The sequence below is a fragment of the Giraffa tippelskirchi genome, chromosome 2 (genome assembly GCF_054371585.1).
Source record: "Giraffa tippelskirchi isolate mGirTip1 chromosome 2, T2T-mGirTip1v1.2.pri, whole genome shotgun sequence".
NCBI lineage: Eukaryota > Metazoa > Chordata > Mammalia > Artiodactyla > Giraffidae > Giraffa > Giraffa tippelskirchi.
Genome location: NC_137276.1, coordinates 219309142 through 219328534, shown reverse-complemented (window position 1 = coordinate 219328534; position 19393 = coordinate 219309142). Strand labels below are relative to the sequence as shown.

At 39.9% G+C, this 19393-nt stretch overlaps 1 protein-coding gene across 10 annotated transcripts in view; it reads left to right on the top strand.

The window, feature by feature from the left end:
* Nucleotides 1-19393, top strand: part of APP (amyloid beta precursor protein) — a 292111-nt gene that overhangs the window by 200993 nt on the left and 71725 nt on the right. For all 10 annotated transcript variants that reach the window (XM_081557722.1, XM_081557714.1, XM_081557706.1 and 7 more), the window contains 2 exons: nt 1908-1982; nt 3435-3593. In XM_081557722.1, coding sequence (XP_081413848.1) covers nt 1908-1982; nt 3435-3593 — 234 coding nt within the window. The remainder of the gene's footprint in view (nt 1-1907; nt 1983-3434; nt 3594-19393) is intronic.

The following is a 19393-nucleotide window of genomic DNA, read 5'->3' as shown; positions in this document are numbered from 1 at the left end:
GGAGACCTGGGTTCTGTCCCTGTGTTGGGAAGATCCCCTGGAGAAGGGAACAGCTACCCACTCCAGTATTCTGGCCTGGAGAATTCCATGGACTGTATAGTCCATGCAGTTGCCAAGAGTCAGACACAACTGAGCAACTTTCACTTACACTTGTAATAGAAAATTCATTCCATCCTTTTTTTCTCATAATTTTGTGAAAGCAACATGAAGCCTGTCTTATATTTTCTACAGTGAATCAAAGCTAATAAACAATAAACTGTCTGATTTAAAACTGACATGATGATGTGATAGTCTCATAGAACTTCTCTATCCATAGTTATTTATGCCAAGCTTTTTTTGTTGTTGTTGTTATCTTGAAGGATGTCAGAAAAAAGTCAATTCCTTAGGAATATATACCTGTAAATAACAGGCTCTCATAGTACAGGAATCACTGTCTCTGCTTTGTGTATCCACAAAGTAGGCAAGTATACAGCTGTCAACAGACCATTAGTTTGCTTACTGGATCTTTCTTTTCTTTACCTTACCTTGCTCAGGTATTAGCTACACTTTAAAAACTCTACTTGATAGTGAATGCTACTCTTGAAAAGGAAACGGAAGCTGTAGGTGGTAAGAATCAAGTATCATTTTCTTTCAACAGCATCCATAGCTGCAGACTTTTCCTCTGCATTCAAATCAGTGGGTGAACTTCTCTTAGAGAAATCCCAAGTGAACATTATAGATGAGAGGAGGAAGTCTTATTTTCCTACAAAACAGATTAGCCTGGTTGCTAAATTAGTGTTACTTACCAAGAATGCTTTCTGCTACATTCAGAACATTATAATGTGTGCTGTCCTGGAATGTGTGGAGGAATCTAGAGCATCCTCTGCTGTTTATGAGATGACTTGACAAGCAGAAGGTTCTAATCGTCCCTCAGTTCTTCGGTGGGAGGGATCTTAGGATTTCTGACAACAGAAGTCTTATTTTCCTGCCTCCATTATGTACTTCTTTTTGGCACTGTATTCACCGCTTGTATACACATGCATAAAATGTTATTTATGGTTTTGTCCCCCTTTGTACTATTTGAAAAATATAGAGTTGAGATTTTATAACTTACCTTCCACAAAAGACTAAAACCAGTGTGCTGAATATAATGTTGGAAAACCTTGTCCAGAAAATCTATGCATTTTATGAATCATTGGCATTTGTGCACATCAAATAAAATGACTTTCGGCTATTTCTCAGGAAAAGAAAAAAACCAAGTTTGTTTCAAAGAGCCATGTGCTTAGTTGCTCAGTCATGTCCGACTCTTTGCAACCCCATAGACTGTCACACGCCAGTGTCCTCTGTCCATGGGGATTCTCCAGGCAAAAATACTGGAGTGGGTAACCATGCCCTCCTCCAGGGGATCTTCCCAACCCAAGGATCAAACCCAGGTCTCCCACATAGCAGGCCAATTCTTTACCATTTGAGCCACCAGGGAAGCCCTCAAAGGGCCATATCCTTGCAATAAATGTGAACATTTATGTTTACTCTACTGCTGTGACAGACTATTTACATCTTAGTGGGAGGCTAGATATTATTGAGCTAGGAATGGAATGTGATCATTTTTTGCATATTTAAAATGTCAAGTGTATGGGACTTCCCTGGCAGCCCAGTGGTTAAGACTGCCTTCTGATGCAAGAGGTACAGGTTTGATCCCTGGTCAGGGAGCTAAAATCCCACATGCCTTGTGGCCAAAACACCAAGACATAAAACAGAAGCAATATTGTAACAGATTCAATAAAGACTTTAAAAATGGTTCACATCAAAAAAATCTTAAAAATAAGTTTTTAATAGAATGTCAAATGTGGAAAAAACAGTGATGTAGCTCATGAAATCTGTATTTGAAAGAAAAATTGATGGTTTTCAATGATTTGTTCCTTCTGTAGGTCATGAGAGAGTGGGAAGAGGCAGAACGTCAGGCAAAGAACTTGCCTAAAGCTGATAAGAAAGCAGTGATCCAGGTAACCCCATCTCATATCCACCATCGAGCAGCACATGCCCAAAGCCCTTGTTGATGGAGTGCTTGCACCTTTTCCAACATCTTCTAGAACCTCATGTGCATGATTGCTCATTATTTCCCTCAAATCCAACTATTGCTAATCAATATCTAGTAATTCAGTTGCTTAAACCCTGCCTAATATTTGCTCCCAAACAGCTTATTATAATTTGTTTCTGTAAAAGTTATATTGTTACCAAAAGCCTAATTTTTATTAATAATACAGCTTTTAGGTTGCCATAGTCTTCTGCTACTTATTCCCCATGGTCAATTTACATGATAAATTGAATTTTTGACAGGAACCCCTCTTAGAATTACCTTCAGTAAACCATGAGATTATCATGGTCATTTTCTTAAAGTTTTTGAGTAAGAGAGGAGTTTTCTAAATAGGTACGTAATTTAGAGTTTCAAAAATACATATATTTATCCTGCATTATGGTTAGTCAAATCGATTTTCAAGGTCCATATAAAATAATGATTAACACTGAGAAATTAGATCTGGGGATGGAAAGCAAAGAACTGAGGAGAATCCATAAAATGTGCTGAATTATTCAAAATGTTGAAATGACTGAACTCTTTGAATAGAATGAAGTATGATATCTCTTTTTAAAAGATTTGAACTTAGTGTAGTAGCAGAATCATCTGAAGGGCTTGTTAAAACTCAATGTTTTGTTGATGCTGCTGCCATTTAGTCACTAAGTTGTGTCTGACTCTTTTGGGACCCCATGATCTGTAACCTGCCAGGCTCTTCTGTCCATGAGATTTCCCAGACAAGAATCCTAGAGTGGGTTACCATTTCCTTTTCCAGGGGATCTTTCCAACTCAGGGACTGAACCCACATCTCCTGTATTGGCAGGCGGATTCTTTTTACTACTGAGCCTGTTGAGTGCATTAGTCGCTCAGTCGTATCCAACTCTTTGAGGTACCAAGGACTGTAGCCCACCAGGCTCCTCTGTCCATGGAATTCTCCTGGCAAGAAGACTGAAGTGGGTAGCCATTCCCTTCTCCAGGGCTTCTTCCCAATCCAGGGATCAAACCCGGGTCTCCTGCTTTGCAGGCAGATTCTTTACTGTCTGAACCATCAGGGAAGGTTGGTTTACCAGGAAGGATGGTAGCTTTACCAGGAACCATCAGGGAACCATCAGGGAAGGTCACCACTGAGCCTATTCCTTAGCTATAACTAGATGTAACATTCGCAATGCTAATTAACTTGCTGATGTTAATTAAATAATTTAAATAAATAATTTAAAGTAATGTAAATAAAATACTGTGTTAATTAAATAATTTAAATAAATAATTTAAAATAATGTGAATAAAATACTGTGTATAATTCAAGGATTAAAAAAAGACTTGAATCTGCTGCTCCGTCCCATTTGTCCGGTTCCCGATTGTCACACGCCTGTTTTTGTGATGGCAGCATTTCCAGGAGAAGGTGGAGTCTCTGGAGCAGGAAGCAGCCAACGAGAGGCAGCAGCTGGTGGAGACGCACATGGCCAGGGTGGAAGCCATGCTCAACGACCGCCGCCGCCTGGCCCTGGAGAATTACATCACAGCCCTGCAGGCTGTGCCCCCTCGGGTAGGCGTCCCTTCACCTCTCCGGGCACAGCAGACAGTAGGCATGGGGGTGTGGGGACGGAAGGCCATTAGAAAGACATCAGGAGAAATGCCCAAAGCACCCTTATTCACAGGTTCAACCTCAGCCTGTTTTATCTTGAAGGTTAAAGGGTCCCAGGGCCATCTCTGCACAACAGACACACCTTTCCATGGAGGAGTCACACAGGTTTCCCAGGGACTCACAGTGTAAGACCTGATTTGAGCTGTTCAGTTGTGTCTGGTCCTTCTCGACCCTGTGGACTGTAGTCCGCCAGGCCCCTCTGCCCATGGGATTCTCCAGGCAAGAATACTAGGGTGGGTGGCCATGCTCTCCTCCAAGGGATCTTCCCAACCCAATCAAAGCTGCATCTCTTACATCTCCTGTGTTGGCAGGCGGGTTCTTTACCACCTGGGAAGCCTTAGATGGGGATAATTCATGGAACCGCTGAAGTTAGGGAACCACAGTAGCTGGAAGGAATTTAGATGTAAACTGGCAACGTGATGTAACTGAGATCAACAAAATCTGAGATTTGGCTGGGTCATAAGGAATTTTCGTGGAATAAGAGGAACTCACATTTCCTGCTGGTAGCAGCAGCCACATTCTCTAGGGGTAAGAGCCTTCTTTGGTCATGACGTCCCCAGCAAAGGAACTTATGTTCAGGGATAAATGCCCAGAAAGGCTTACTAAGCTGTGCATGCCTAGATCTCCTCAAGGAGGCTTCAAGGAGAGCTTACTTTGGTTGTAAGGAACATTCTGAGCTTGAGTCTGTGTACATTATGTCTGTTTGTCCTGTCCATTACCAAGTGAGGGATTGTGAAATTTCCAACTGTAATTGTGGATTGATATCTTTCTCATGTGATGCCCTCAGGTTTTGCTTTATGTATTTTGAGGCTCTGGGGTTTTTATTTGTTTGTTTATTTGGCTGCACCAGGTCTTAGTTCTGACACGAGGCATCTTGGATCTTCGTTGAGGCTTGCAAGATCTTTAGTCGCGGCATACAAACTCTTAGTGGCAGCATGTGGGATCTAGCTCCCTAACCAGGGATCAAACCCAGGCCCCCTGCATTGGGAGTGTGGAGTCTTAGCCACTGCACCACCGTGGAAGTCCCCAGAGGCTCTGCTTTAGGTGCATAAACATTCAGTGTTGTTACATCCTCTCCACCACCCTCCACCACAATCATTGTGAAATGACCTCCTGTATCCATAGTCACATGTTTTGCTCTGAAATTACTGTGTCTGATATTAAGCTACTCTAGCTTTTTTTTGATTAATGTAACACTGATTCATTTTTCCATCCTTATCCTCTTGTTTAGCCTATTTGTTTATATTTGAAGGACATTTCTTGTGGGGAGCATGTACTTGGGACTTCCCCTTTAATTAAGAAGACCATTTAAATGCAGTTACTATTATGACTATGCCTAAATCTATCATCGTGCTGTTTGTTTTTAGTCCCATCTTGTTCCTTATTCCTTTTTCATTTTGGGCTACCTTTTGGATTAGTTTAATATATTTAATGATTCTGTTTTGTATCCTTTGGTGGCTTTTATCTATAACTCTTTATTATTTTAGTCTTTGCTCGGGTATGTCTGAAAATATCTTTAGTTTACCTTTGTCTTAAAAGATATTTTTACTAGAATAGAATTCTGGATTGAACTTTTTCTTCAGCTGCCTTAATGATGATGCTCCATTGTCTTCTTAGTTGCATTGTTTGGAACAAAAATACTGATATCATCCTTTTTACCTCTCTTTAAATAATACATCTTTTTTTTAACCTGGCTACTTTTAGCTTATTTTCCTTTATCACTAGCTTAAAGCAGTTTGATTATGATGTAACATGATATATTTCAATTTGCCTTAATCCCATTTGGCTATTTTTCGTATCATACATTATAGTTTTCACATGTAGAATTTGAATCTGGATTTTTGTTTGTTTGTTTCATGTCTTCCATATCTTGATTTAATTTTTTAACCTTTGGAATTTTTTCATCGGTTGTCAGATATTGTGACGTTCACCTTGAGAGTGCTGGGTATTTTTGGATACCTGTAATTATTCCTAATCCTCTGTCATCCCCTTCTCCTACCTTCATTCTTTCCCAGCATCAGGGTCTTTTCAAATGAGTTGGCTTGTCGTATCAGGTGGCCAAAGTATTAGAGCTTCAGCTTCAGCATCAGTCCTTCCAGTGAATATTCAGGGTTGGTTTCCTTTAGGATTGACTGGTTTGATGAGAGATTGTTAGAGGACATCACCACCTCAGTGGACATGAGTTTGGGCAAACTCCAGGAGACAGTGCATGCTGCAGTCTATGGGATTGCAAAGAGTTGGTCTCAGCGACAGAACAGCAACAACAACAACTATTTCTGAGCTTTGTTCTGTAATGCATTTAAATTACTTGCAAACAGAGCAGTTATCAATGAAGGTTGAGTTTTTCCATCTGGATGATGGAAACAGGTACTATTTCTGACCCTGTGTGAACACCAGACACTTACCTCAAATCCTTTTGGATGATTTTTTTTCCCATGGCCTCAGTTTCTTTCACATGTGTGAAACTAATACTTATCATTAGTCGGCTGCATTCTCATAGGGCATCCTCTCCAGAATCTGTCTCCAAACAACTCCTTCCTCTCCAGTATTCTGTCCTTTGATTTTCAGGCACCACCATGTCTCCAGACTCTCACCCCAAATCTTCAGCTCTCTGGAATCTACCAGGCTCTAACTGGGTTCCCAAACCTGGAACCGTGGCCTGGAAACTCAAAGCAGTAAACATAGGCAATCGTAGAGCTCACAGCGTTAGTTTCTCATTTCTCGGTGGTCTCTGTCCTTCACCTGGTATCTGACATCTTACAGAAATATAGCTCTAGATATTTTGTCCATTTTTTTGGTTGCTACCAGCAGCAGAGTAAACCTGGTTCCCTCTACAAAATCTTGGCTGAAACTAGAAGTCGGTGTCTAGATGATGTAACCAAGCCAAGAAGTCACCCACTTGCATTTATTCTCCTCATCATTTTGATTTTTCTTTCTATACTAAGATTTAGTGCAGAAAACTCTGAGGAACCATAAAAGAGCTCCTAATATTCTTCCAGATCATGAAATAGTATTGACCTTGTTGTACCAATGACATCACTGAGATTGAGAGGCTGGTCCAGGGTGATACCACTAGTAATGGACAGGGTGGAGCTGTGAATCACAGTCGACCCCTGCAGTGCCTTCTTACCAGACCAGGCTTCCTCACAGAACAATAAGCTTTTGATGAAGAATATTCACATTAGCATTTTCTTTTTCTATTCAGAAAAAAAAAATCTTATGTCCAAGCACTGCTCAGTAAAATTCTGTTTAGTATGTTTCGAGATTACTTGATTACTCTCCCTTTTTTTTTAACAGGACTTGATTTTGAGATTGGGGCCATCAACATCATTTACCAGAGATAGGCAGGGTGGGAGGCGTTGAGACCAGAACCTTAATAGCTGACATTTAGTGAAGGGTTGCAGCTAAAGGTCCAATTTCTGAAGTAAGATCTTTCCTAAATGGTCATTGACACAGCTGAAAATAAAATGAGGACTGAATGGAGTCTTTAACAAACACACATTTCAGATCTTTCAGTTCAGCCCCATCAGCCATCACAGGAAAGACTGTAACAAGAAGAATGTTTGCCAGAGCTTCTTGTGTTATCAAAGGGGATAAATTCAGATTGGTCATAATTGTGCTTGCCCTGAGTCTGTTTATCACATCATGTAGAATTAGACATGTTTATTTGAAATGAAAATTAAAAATTGGATTAAGAATTGTTTCACAGTCAGAAAAATCAGATTGTTGTTGATTAAACCAAGTATTCACATTGAAGTCTTATCTAGAAATACATAAAATTCTCCCATGTAATAAAACTGGGACTCTATAGAACAAAGATCAAGAATAGTTACTGTTGTTGCTGTTCAGTTGCTAAGTTGATTCCAACTCTTTGCACTCTCAGTACTGACCATTTTTGTTAAGTTATTGACATTGTCTGAGTGTTTTATTTGAATTTTAACATACAGCTTGACACACACTTAGCTTTGAAATTTAGAAAATGGGAGAAAATTCTAAATCCCTTCTTAGGAGGTTTATATATTGCTGTTGAAAGACATAAATCATGAGCTTGCCAACAACTGTCTGAGGAAGGTCATGTCTAGTATTGGAGTCATAAATAAAATGTTTCTGAAATTTCTCTCATACTTAACTCAGTGGCTGGAAGGTATGAAATATTTAGTAATTGTTAGTTGAATATAAGAAAATGCATTAGCCAGATTTTTACTATGTATTCTATAGCTGATATCACCTTCTGAATAATTATCCCCTTAACCCTGACCATGTAGTGATGGTCACATAGATGGGGAAACCGTGGAAACAGTGGCTGACTTTATTTTGGGGGGCTCTAAAATCACTGCAGATGGTGATTGCAGCCATGAAATTAAAAGACACTTACTCCTTGGAAGGAAAGTTATGACCAACCTAGACAGCATATTAAAAAGCAGAGACGTTACTTTGTCCACAAAGGTCCATCTAGTCAAGGCTATGGTTTTTCCAGTAGTCATGTATGGATGTGAGAGTTGGACTATAAAGAAAGCTGAGAGCAGAAGAATTGATGCTTTTGAACTGTGGTGTTGGAGAAGACTCTTGAGAGTCCCTTGGACTGCAAGGAGATCCAACCAGTCCATCCTAAAGGAGATCAACCCTGGGTGTTCATTGGAAGGACTGATGTTGAAGCTGAAACTCCAATACTTTGGCCACCTGATGCGAAGAGTTGACTCATTGGAAAAGACCCTGATGCTGGGAAGGATTGGGGGCGGGAGGAGAAGGGGACAACAGAGAATGAGATGGTTGGATGGCATCACCGACTCAATGGAAATGGTTTTGTGTAGACTCCGGTAGTTGGTTTTGGACAAGGAGGCCTGGCATGCTGTGGTTCATGGGGTCACAAAGAGTTGGACATGACTGATCGACTGAACTGAACTAACCCTGACCATATTGTACCAAATAGTCTCAGACTTTGCAAGTGGGGGATGTGAAATAGCATGCATTGTTTATACACAGTTTCTTTGAAGCTTAAGTTTAATCCATATTTCTATCTTTTTAAAAAACTCAAGCTTGGGAGTATGATGTGATGGTATATTTGTGCAACTAGAATTCCTTACCCTACCATGAATTTCATTTGTGAGTCCCAGAGTCTGTGTGCTGCTTTATGTTCCAGATTTCCTTTTTTGGTTAATTGTATGCCTACTCCCTGATGTACTGAACGCCCAACCTACAAGTGCATTGTTTGAATCAGAGGAGGGCATAGCAACACACTCCAGTATTGTTGCCTGGAGAATCCCATGGCCAGAGGAGTGCAGCAGGCTACAGTCCGTAGGGTCACAAAGAGTCGAACATGACTGAAGTGACTTAGCACATATATATATACTTAAAATATTACAGTTGCTAAAACAGTCTATTCTTGTCCTTTCATCCTCCTCCTTCTTCCACTCCCATCCCCTAGAATAAAAAAATGAGACCACAGTTGTGTCCTTTTGTGTGCTCACTCAGTCGTGTCCGACTCGATGCAACCCCATGGACTGTAGCCCACCAGTCTCCTCTGTCCTTGGGATTCTCCAGGCAAGAATACTGGAGTAGTTGCCACTTCCTACTCCAGGCAATCTTCCTGCATTGACAGATAGATTCTTTACCACTGGTGCCACCTGGGAAGCCCCATAGGATAAACTCTTAATCTGTAGAAGGCTAGTGACGCTTCTAATGACCAGCTCTTCAAAATTTTCACTTCTATATATGTTTCCTTGGAAGAATAAAGGAGGTATACTTCTTTCCCCAGAAAAGTTAAATCCCTCTCCAAAGTTGCATCAGTTCAGTTCAGTCACTCATGACAACTGGAAAAACCATAGCTTTGACTAGATGGACCTTTGTTGGCAAAGCAATGTCTCTGCTTTTTAATATGCCGTCTAGGTCCAAAGAGCAAGCATCTTAATTTCATGGCGGCAATCACCATCTGCAGTGATTTTGGAGCCCAAGAAGATAAAGTCTGTCACTGTTTCCATTGTCTCCCCATCTATTTGCCATGAAGTGATGGGACCAGATACCATGATCTTAGTTTTCTGAATGTCGAGCTTTAAGCCAGCTTTTTCACTCTCCTCTTTCACTTTCATCAAGAGGCTCTTTAGTTCCTCTTTGCTTTCTCTCATAAGGGCAGTGTCATCTGCGTATCTGAGGTTATTGATATTTCTCCTGGCAATCTTGATTCTAGCTTGTGCTTCATCCAGCCCGACATTTCGCATGATATACTCTGCCTTTACTTCTCCAGGAGATCTTCCCAACCCAGGGATCGAACCCAGGTCTCCCATATGGCAGGCAGATTCTTTACCAGCTGAGCCACAAGGGAAGCCCAAGAATACTGGAGTGGGTAGCCTGTCCCTTCTCTAGCGGATCTTCCCCACCCGGGAATCGAACCAGGGTCTCTTGCATTGCAGGTGGATTCTTTTCCAGCTGAGCTATCAGGGAATCCCTGAGGTACTCTGCATATAAGTTAAATAAACAGGGTGATAATATACAGCCTTGACATACTCCTTTCCCAATTTGGAACCAGCCCATTGTTCCCTGTCCAGTTCTAACTGTTGCTTCTTGACCCACATACAGATTTCTCAGGAGGCAGGTCAGGTGGTCTGATATTCTCATCTCTAAGAATTTTTCACAGTTTGTTATTATCCACACAGTCAAAGGCTTTGTCATAGTCAATAAAGTTGCATCACATGTAGTTAAACTTACATCACCCTTGGAGGCCTTTAAGCTACTGAACATAAGTACTACTTTAAGCTAAATTATCACCAAATATAGGACTTTGGCTTCTTACTTTCACAGAGCTCAAATTTAAGCAACTCATGGCCTCATGAACTATTGATTTAAATACTGTCTGATCATTCCCTCCTGTAATTGGCAGAGTCTACTTCAGAGATGGAGAAAAGATTATTATATTTCCTGACTGTTCAAAATCATCTGTCATCTGAAGAGAAACTAGACTTATGTGGGTTCCTGTACAGATAAACCAAAGCCTGCATGCATGCTAAGACACTTCATTTATGTCTGACTCTTTGCGACACCATGGACTTTAGCTCGCCAAGCTCCTCTGTCCATGGCATTCTCCAGGCAAGAATACTGGAATGGGTTGCCATGTCCTCCTCCAGGGAATCTTCCCCACCCAGGGACTGAACCTGCATCTCTTACATCTCCTGCATCGGCAGGTTCTTTATCACTAGTGCCACCTGGGAAGCCCTAAAGGCTGCATAGTAATTTCTGTTTAAAATAAACTTTCTGTTGTAGACTTAGATCTGGAAAAATTTAGGAGCTCCTAATTATTATGGACTGAAATGTTGTTTTGAAGATGAGAGACAAAAAAACCAAAGCTGTCTTTGTAATTCTAAAATTTTGGGTGTCTTTACAGATACTCAGTCTAAATCTTCTGTTAGAAAGTATCCATTCATATATATCTGTCTGTCTATCTGTGTGTCTGTGTGCCAGAAGTGTTTTTATGTTTTTTTCTGTGTCTCATGAAATATCTTATCCATACTAAATTTGAATACTAAACACTACATTGCAGCCATTTTACCCATACTAAACTTTATTTCATGCTTGTATATGATGCATCATACTCAGACTCTTGACATTTAATTGAGAGAAAAAAAAATTGGCAGTTTCTTTAGCACCTGTTCCCTTTTCGTCCTCATTTCCTTTTTTTTTTTTTTGGCTGAAGTATAGTTGACTTACATTATATTAATTTCAGGTATAAAGCATAATAATATTTTTTTATTTTTTATAGATTGTATATCATACAAAGTTATTATAATATTACTGACTGTATACTCCATGTTTTACATTACATCTCTGAGACTGTTCTTTTTATAACTGGAAGTTTCTACCTCTTAATCTCCTTCACCAACCTCTCCCATTCTTTCTCTCCTTCTGCTGGGAACCATTAGTTTGTTCTCTGTATCTGTGAGTCTGTTTCTGTTTTGCTGTATTTGTTGATTTATTTTGTTTTGTTGGATTCCCCATATAAGTGAAAACCACAGTATTTGTCTTTGATTTATTTCACTCAGTGTAAAATGCTCCCTCCCCTGCCCAGGTCCATCCTTGTCACAAATGACAAAATTTCATTCTTTTTTATGGATGATATTCCTCTGTGTGTGTGTGTGTGTATACCACATGTTCTTTCTCTAGTATCTGGCACTTAGATTTCTTCTATATCTTGGCTATATTGTAAATAAGCCTTCTATGATTTTTCCAAATTAGTGTCCTCATTTCCTTTCTATAGGGCTTCCCTTGTGACTCAGTTGGTGAAAAATATGCCTGTAATGCAGGAAACGCAGATTCAATCCCTGGGTCAGGAAGATCCCCTGGAGGAGGGCATGGCAATCCACTCCAGTATTCTTGCCTAGAGAATTCCATGGACAGAGGAGTCCATGGGATCACAAAGAGCCAGACACGACTGAGCGAGTAACACTTTGACTGTTTCTTCCTTTGTATAAATATCGACGGGTCAATCACTGGGTCATATGGTAACTCTGTTTTTAACTTTTTGAGGAATCTTCACACTGTTTTCCGTAATGGCGGTACCAGTTCACACTCCCACTAACAGTATACTAGATTAGTTCAGCCAAATGTTAATTTTCTTGAGATTCCTGAAATGTCTTCATACAATTCCTTAGTGAATTGTTTGTGAGATTTACCATTAAGGAGCATGGTTTTTTCCCTACATTAAGATTGTGTAAACTGTAACATTAGGGTAATATGTGTTCAATAAAAAAGTATCAATTGTTAGAGAAAATAAAGGCCAACAATTTTTTTTTTTTAAGTACAGTAATTAGCTGGTTTGTCATGGCAGGCAAACTAGTGACAGCATGAGAAAGTATCAACTAAGTCAGTCAATATAATGGATAAAGTGAAAAATCATTTGCTGAGATCTTAATATGTAAAGGCATTGAGGGAGACAAGTGCTAAGAAGTTTGACATTCCACCTTCAATTTTTGAGTATAATCAGAATTTTGTAAAGCTGATCAGAATGTACTTAAAAGACTGCCAGCTTGAAAATCATCTTTGGGAATTTATATATTTATTATTCATTCATTCATCATTCATTTCTTCTTAGTTGAGATTTATAAAAATTGGTAAGCACAAGGGAACTTGTTAACTTGAGAGCTTTTAAGGACAGACTCCATATCAGATGGTTGGTAGAAAGACAAATGGGAGAGTTTGCATTTATTAGACAAAGTCCTATAAACTATGCTGTGTGGTTTGCATGCTATTCCGGAAAAGCCTCTCAGTATTACCTGCTTACCTTGCTTTGAATCTTCACCAAACTGAATAAAGAGATCTTACTAAAGACCAGTGGGAAGTGTGTAATGAAAGACAGTAGTGTTTTCTGTTTTTAACTGAATTTGAATTAAGTTAAATAGAAAAGTAAGAAGTGTATAAGCAAGGCGTCAGCTTGAAATCTGTCCTGTGCCTCTGAGTCCTTATTCATCACCCGGATTCCCTCCACAACACAGCCACTTAGTCATTTCTTCTAAGTCAAAATAGCTCTTCATCTGATGCTGTCAGACAGTACTGGGATATGTCATATTTTGCTCTAGCAAAGATTGCACGTGCTGTGCTAAGTCTCTTCAGTTGTGTCCGACTCTTTGTGATCCCATGGACTGTAGCCCACCAGGCTCCTCTGTCCATGGGATTCTCCAGGCAAGAACACTGGAGTGGGTTACCGTGCCCTCTTCCAGGGGATCTTCCCAACCCAGGGATTACACCCATGTCTCTTATGTCTCCTGCATTAGCTGGCAGGTTCTTTACCATACCTATTTTCATTCATTCTTAAAAACCCATTATGAAGACATAAATATTTTGGTTTTTTAAACAAGTGCATAGTACGTCATTTAATAATCCAGCAGCTACTTAATGTCTGGTGTTAAAGATATCTGCTCTACAGAACAGATAGCAATAAGAGATCCTCTCCCTAGAAACGTGTACCTGTGCACACAAAATTACATGTGGGTTTCAGGAAGTTCATTCATTTTAGGAAGCTTTTCCATGGATAAGTTTAAAGTTCCTAGGCTATATCTGGATTTCTATCAGTGTAGAGGAGCAAAATTTGCCACCCCAGAATGCGTCTCTTTGGCATGAGGAATAACTTAGGCTGATTATTTTTGAGACCCAAAAGACTCAGGAAGAATCTTCCAGCTTCCTTCCGCCTAAGTGCCTAAAAGAATGTAGATAGAGGACCTGTTTGAGGGAGGGAGTTGTCACCATAGATAACTAGAGTATGAACTATGTGTGTAGACGGGGAGGAAAGTCTGTTAAAATTCTTTTGTGTCCCATTGTCCCTGCATGGCCCCGCAAACATTTGTTTACCAAGCCTTTGATCCCTACCCCCACCTCCCCACCCCCGCCATCTCCATGTTCATTGCCTTCCTCCCCTTTGAAGTCCCAAACCTCCACCATCCTCTTGTCTTTAGCTGAGAGTAGTATTTAAGGTGGGGTTTTTGCCATTTTGGTGCATTACTCAGTTTTTCTGGGTGTCTCCCATGTATACATGTTTTTCAACGTCTATTTGATTTTCCTCCTCTTAATCTGTCTCATGTCAATTTAATTCTTAGGTCAGCCAGAATAACCTGGAAGCCTAGAAGAAAATTTCTTCCTCCTCAACATAAGCCTTATCTTGAGTTTTCTTACACTGTTTCTAGCAAGTCAGAGCCCTGTGGTTAGATCAAGGGTGGTTAGGGAGTATGAGGAGAGGATGAAATTGAAAGAAATATACATGTGCCTATCTTTGAACATGGTATAGCCACTTAGAGGATTTTTGAAGTAAAAAGGCCAAAATCTAAGTGTGAATATACAAGACTGAAGCATACTGTTGCAACTCTCTCTTAAGAAGTCAAGAGTGTGTCACAGTTGGCATTTGTCAGATGATCAGACCACTTGAAAAATCTTCCCAAGGGTCTGTGGTATTTTAAAACATCTTTTGTTTACGATTTCTTCCTCAACTCTGGGGGCTTTGCCGTCTGGGTTGCATTAATAATCCTGTTCATCATTAAGTGCTTCAATATGTCTCACTGCGTAACTATATAAGAATTGAAGACATAGAAGTCCAAACAATTTCTAGCCCCTCTTTGCTCTGGCCCTTCTTGGTCAGCAGATCCAAGCTCTGTATCCAGTGGATGCTAAGCTGATCCAAAAGCGTAAATTACGAGATTTGAGCCAGGTCCTAAATTTCAGTTCTGTATGTTGTCTTCACTAATGTATAGCTGGGGTCTGTGTAACTAAAGGAAGAACTATTTACTCTCAGTACTCTTGACACCAAATATGTGGGAGGTTTTCCCTCACATGAAAGAATTCTGATGCTCACAACCCCTAGTTCATGTAGATCCCCATGGGTTAAGGGTTCAAAGCCAGTCACAAATCCCAGATTTTCACCTTGTATTTCTGATGGACTAGCTGTAAATCGGTGGGGGGACGAGGGAGGGGTGGGAAAACTCACAGTAAGACCTTTATTTACTCCTAGCAGTTTATTATAAAGGATAGGACTCGGGAACAGCCAGATGGAAGAGACTATAGAGCAAGGTATGTGGGTAAGGGGTATGGAGTCTGCACGACCTCTCCAGGCATGGTACCCTCCTCACACCCCAATGTGTTTTCCAACCTGAAAGCTCTCTGCATTCCATTGTTAAGGGGTTTTGGGTGGGAAAGTGCCAATAGATAACCATGAATGATTAAATCTTTGGCCACTGGTGGTTAAACTCAATCTGCAGCCCTTCTCCCCTCCCTGGAGGTCAGATAATGTGGCTAAAAGCTACAACCTCTCTAACCACAGAGTTGGTTCCTCCAGCAACCAATTCCCACCCTCCAAGAGTCACCTCGTTAGCACATGAAGCACCCTCCAAGAGTCTAATAATAAGCTCTCCTGTCTGGAACCAAAGACTAAGACCAAATATTAAAACAAAAGATGCTCTGGTCTCCAGATTTTTCAAGGGCTTTAGGAGCTCTGTGTCAGGAACGGGGTGGGGCAGAAACCAAACATCTATTTCTTTTTATGTCACAGTAACCAAAATAAGTTATTTCTGAGAACTAGCAAAATATCCCAGAAAAAAATTATGAAACCTACCAGATTTGACAACTAGTCCAAACACCCCTCATTTGTGGATGACAGTATTAAAACCACCCTTACTTTCTGTATTTTATAGTAGAGTATAAACACCTGTCTTTAATATCTAAGTTTGCCATCATATAGCTTGGAACAAGTGACTTAATTAGGAAGACCTTCTCTTCTGTTTGCAGATTGGGGTTAATTATTCTACTCTTTTTGCAATTAACATTATTCTAGCTTTTTGTTCGCTATAATTAGAAGAACAAAGGGATTAATCTAAGGTTGATATGAGACCATGAAGTAGAAAGGTACTTTGCCCCCTAAGAAGAGAAAGATTGTTAGGATAGAATATATAGAGGCTTTGGTACCTTGTCCCTACTAGGAAGTCATCTGCCTTCTTGTGGAGGAGGGAAGGGATGGGAGATGGCATTGCCTGACATGGGAAGCCAAACAGTAATCTGGATATACTGGGAGGGGGTGTACCTAATGCCTCTATATTACCAAAGGCGGAGGAAACGCTGAATGGAGCCTGTCACAAGAATTTATCCCATTTCTCCTGTTGCTTGTACAAGACTTCTATGTTCAACCTGACATAGAATTGTCATTTGCCTTCTTATACTCATGTTAAACTGCAAAAAGCATTTATGTGCTCTTCTGAAGAAAGGAATAGGCATGAATTTTGCAGCAGAGTTAAAATTTTAGCTCAGCTGAAAGCACAGCAGATAAAGAATCTGCCTGCAATGCAGGAGACACAGGAGACATAGCTTCAATCCCTGGTTCGGGAAGATCCCCCTGGAGGAGGGCATGGCAACCCTCTGCACTGTTCTTGCCTAGAGAATCCCATGGACAGAGGAGCCTGGCAGGCTACAGTCCATGGGGTTGCAAAGAGTTGGACACGACTGAGCACGAGCAAAGGCAGACAGACCTAGCTTTAAAGATGAACACAGCTGTGATCCAAAGGTTCTAGTGGAAGCTCCCCAAGTGTTTGTTCTACAGGTTTTTCTTGCAACAGTGAGAATGCATGTGAAATGCTGAGGGAGGTCTACCATGGGAAAATAAACTCACCCAAGACCATCTCAAGCCAAAAGAGGTTCAACTCTCTTAAGGGTGTTTTTTAAACCTGCATACAGAGATTTAATGCATTTTACATTTGTGTGCTCAAGATAGCTCAAAGTCCAAGATGTAGAACTGTGAAAATAATGGCCCTGAACCTCCTTGTGAAAACAGAAGAGAACTGCTTTTTCTTGATAGGTGATTAACTTCCCCAGTCACAGTCTTGAAAACCACTAGGGTGCAATTTAATGCTCCAGGAAAGGATTTTCTGAATAAGTCCCTTGTGACCTAGAAAGGTTAGGGTGCTTCCCCATAAAGTGACTCATTTACTTCCTTCTTTTTGGCAGGATTATGCTTGGGGCTTTTAAAGGCTCTTGACAGATCATTCCCTCCCATCAGGAGATGGTTTCAGGCACAAATGTCTGTTATGATAAGAGGCCAGATTTCTACATCAGACATAATGCTACAAAGAGGCACAGTGGGGCTGAATGGTCATGTTTTAATGTACCTCCCATATGAATTGTGGAATCGAAAGCTACCTACTCAGACGTGATTGGCATTGAGTCAAGTCAAGTGTATATGATTGATACAAAATCCATGGATACCAAATTTATAAAATGGCATAAAAGAACCAAATTAAAAAGTCAATACGTGTGAGAAGTGGATATATTAATTTTTTAAAATTGCCTGTTATAGGAAAGGGCTTCCCTGGTGGCTTAGTGGTAAAGAATCCACCTGCCAAGGCAGAATACTCAAGTTCGTTCCCTGTGTCGGGAAGATCCCCTGGAAAAAGAAATGGCAAACCACTCCAGTATTCTTGCCTGGGAAATCCTCTGGACAAAGGAGCCTGGCAGGCTGCAGTCCATGGGGTCACAAAAAAGTCAGACGCGACTAAGCGATTAAACAACAACGATTATAGGGGGAAAGGCTATGAAATTTCTTACAAAATTCCATGCATCAGCCTGACATCAAAACTCACACCACAAGAAGACAACCAATAACATCTTTTGAAATCACGGAAATGAATCTTGTTGACACTAGTTTGAACATGCTATAGTCTATGAAATATTTTCTGGGAAGAGTTCCCCTGCTGAAACAGCTCCCTGAAGGACCCCAACACAAGGGAAGATAGATTGATATGTACCATGAAAATTTGGAATGCATCTCTTCTTGGTTGAGAGATACTGTGAAGGATGTATTTTGCTGCTGAAACTACTTATGCAGTTATATTTAGCTCTGGGTTATTCATTAATTTAATTAGCATTTTTTGACAACCAAATTGTGCCAGGAACTGAGCCAAGAGCTAGCGATATGTTACTCTGTCGTTCCAAGAGAGGGAGATGGTTAATGTTCCAAAATGTAAATCTTCTATTTTCAGATTAAGTATAACCCGTTTTAGTAAGGCCTACTCTTAATCCTTCAGTCGTGTCCAACTGTTTGGAACCCCATAGACTGTAGCCTTCCGTGGACAGAGGAGCATGGCAGGCTACAGTCCATAGGGTTGCAAAGCGTCGGATACGGCTGAAGCGACTGAGCACACACACACACACTCTTCTTAATCCTTGAAGAAATTTCTTTTTGAAATGATTTGTCGTTAATTCAGTGTGATTGTGAAGTGAATTTAATGCATATTGAAAAGGGCCACATCTGATGCAAGTAGATACTTTGTAATTATGGACTAAACACTCTTGCAGAAACAATAGTGACAATAAAAAAGGATTGGATATAATTAGTCCCCCTGGGGCAGATCTTTTCCTTTTATTATCTCTGTTCTTTGCTATAAATTTTAATAATAAGATTAGCCACTCAGTGGCAATATAACCGGATTGCAGTATTAATACATAGAACATCTGCATTGTAAAACGAGGGAAATTTGCAGGAAAAAAATGTTATTATAGAAGATGTAAAGAGGATGAATGAAATTATATGCATAGAGGTTAAAAACATGCTTCTTAATCTCTGCTTACTGTCAGTATTCTTATGATGAGCCACTGAATTCTTAAGCTAGTTTTTCTAAACATCTGAATAATCCTGTCTTAAATGTAAGGATTATGACAATAGAAATATTTAATTTAATAGAATATATTTCTATAGAGATATCAGATATTTTTCCTATCATTTTTGTGTGAATGTTTCTGTACTTTTAATTAAAATTTTAAATTATTCACCTTTGTCCTAAGATGATGAAATAAAAATCCCTAAACAATGGAAGTTTCCTGTTATACTACTATTCTGCCTAAAAGTTGTAAAGGCTGTTGTTCCTATATTTAAATGAAACATGCATGAATCACATATCAGAAGAAGAATTCTTTTTCTTTTCTTTTTTTTAACTAAAGCAAATGAAAATATAAAGGTACAGGGGAATGTTATTTTTCTTTCATAACTGCCGTTTTATTTAGGATGATTCATAGGCCTACTCCAACATAACGACTAATCTGATTTTTATATTTTTAATTTCTAAACAATGGTCTTTAGAAATATGTTTCCAAACAGAATCTTATAATCATTCAATGAGGGACCTCAGAGTGTCTTTCTGAAAATCATCCTGAAGTCTCCTGTCCTGAGGTGTAGACAGTGGGAGGGA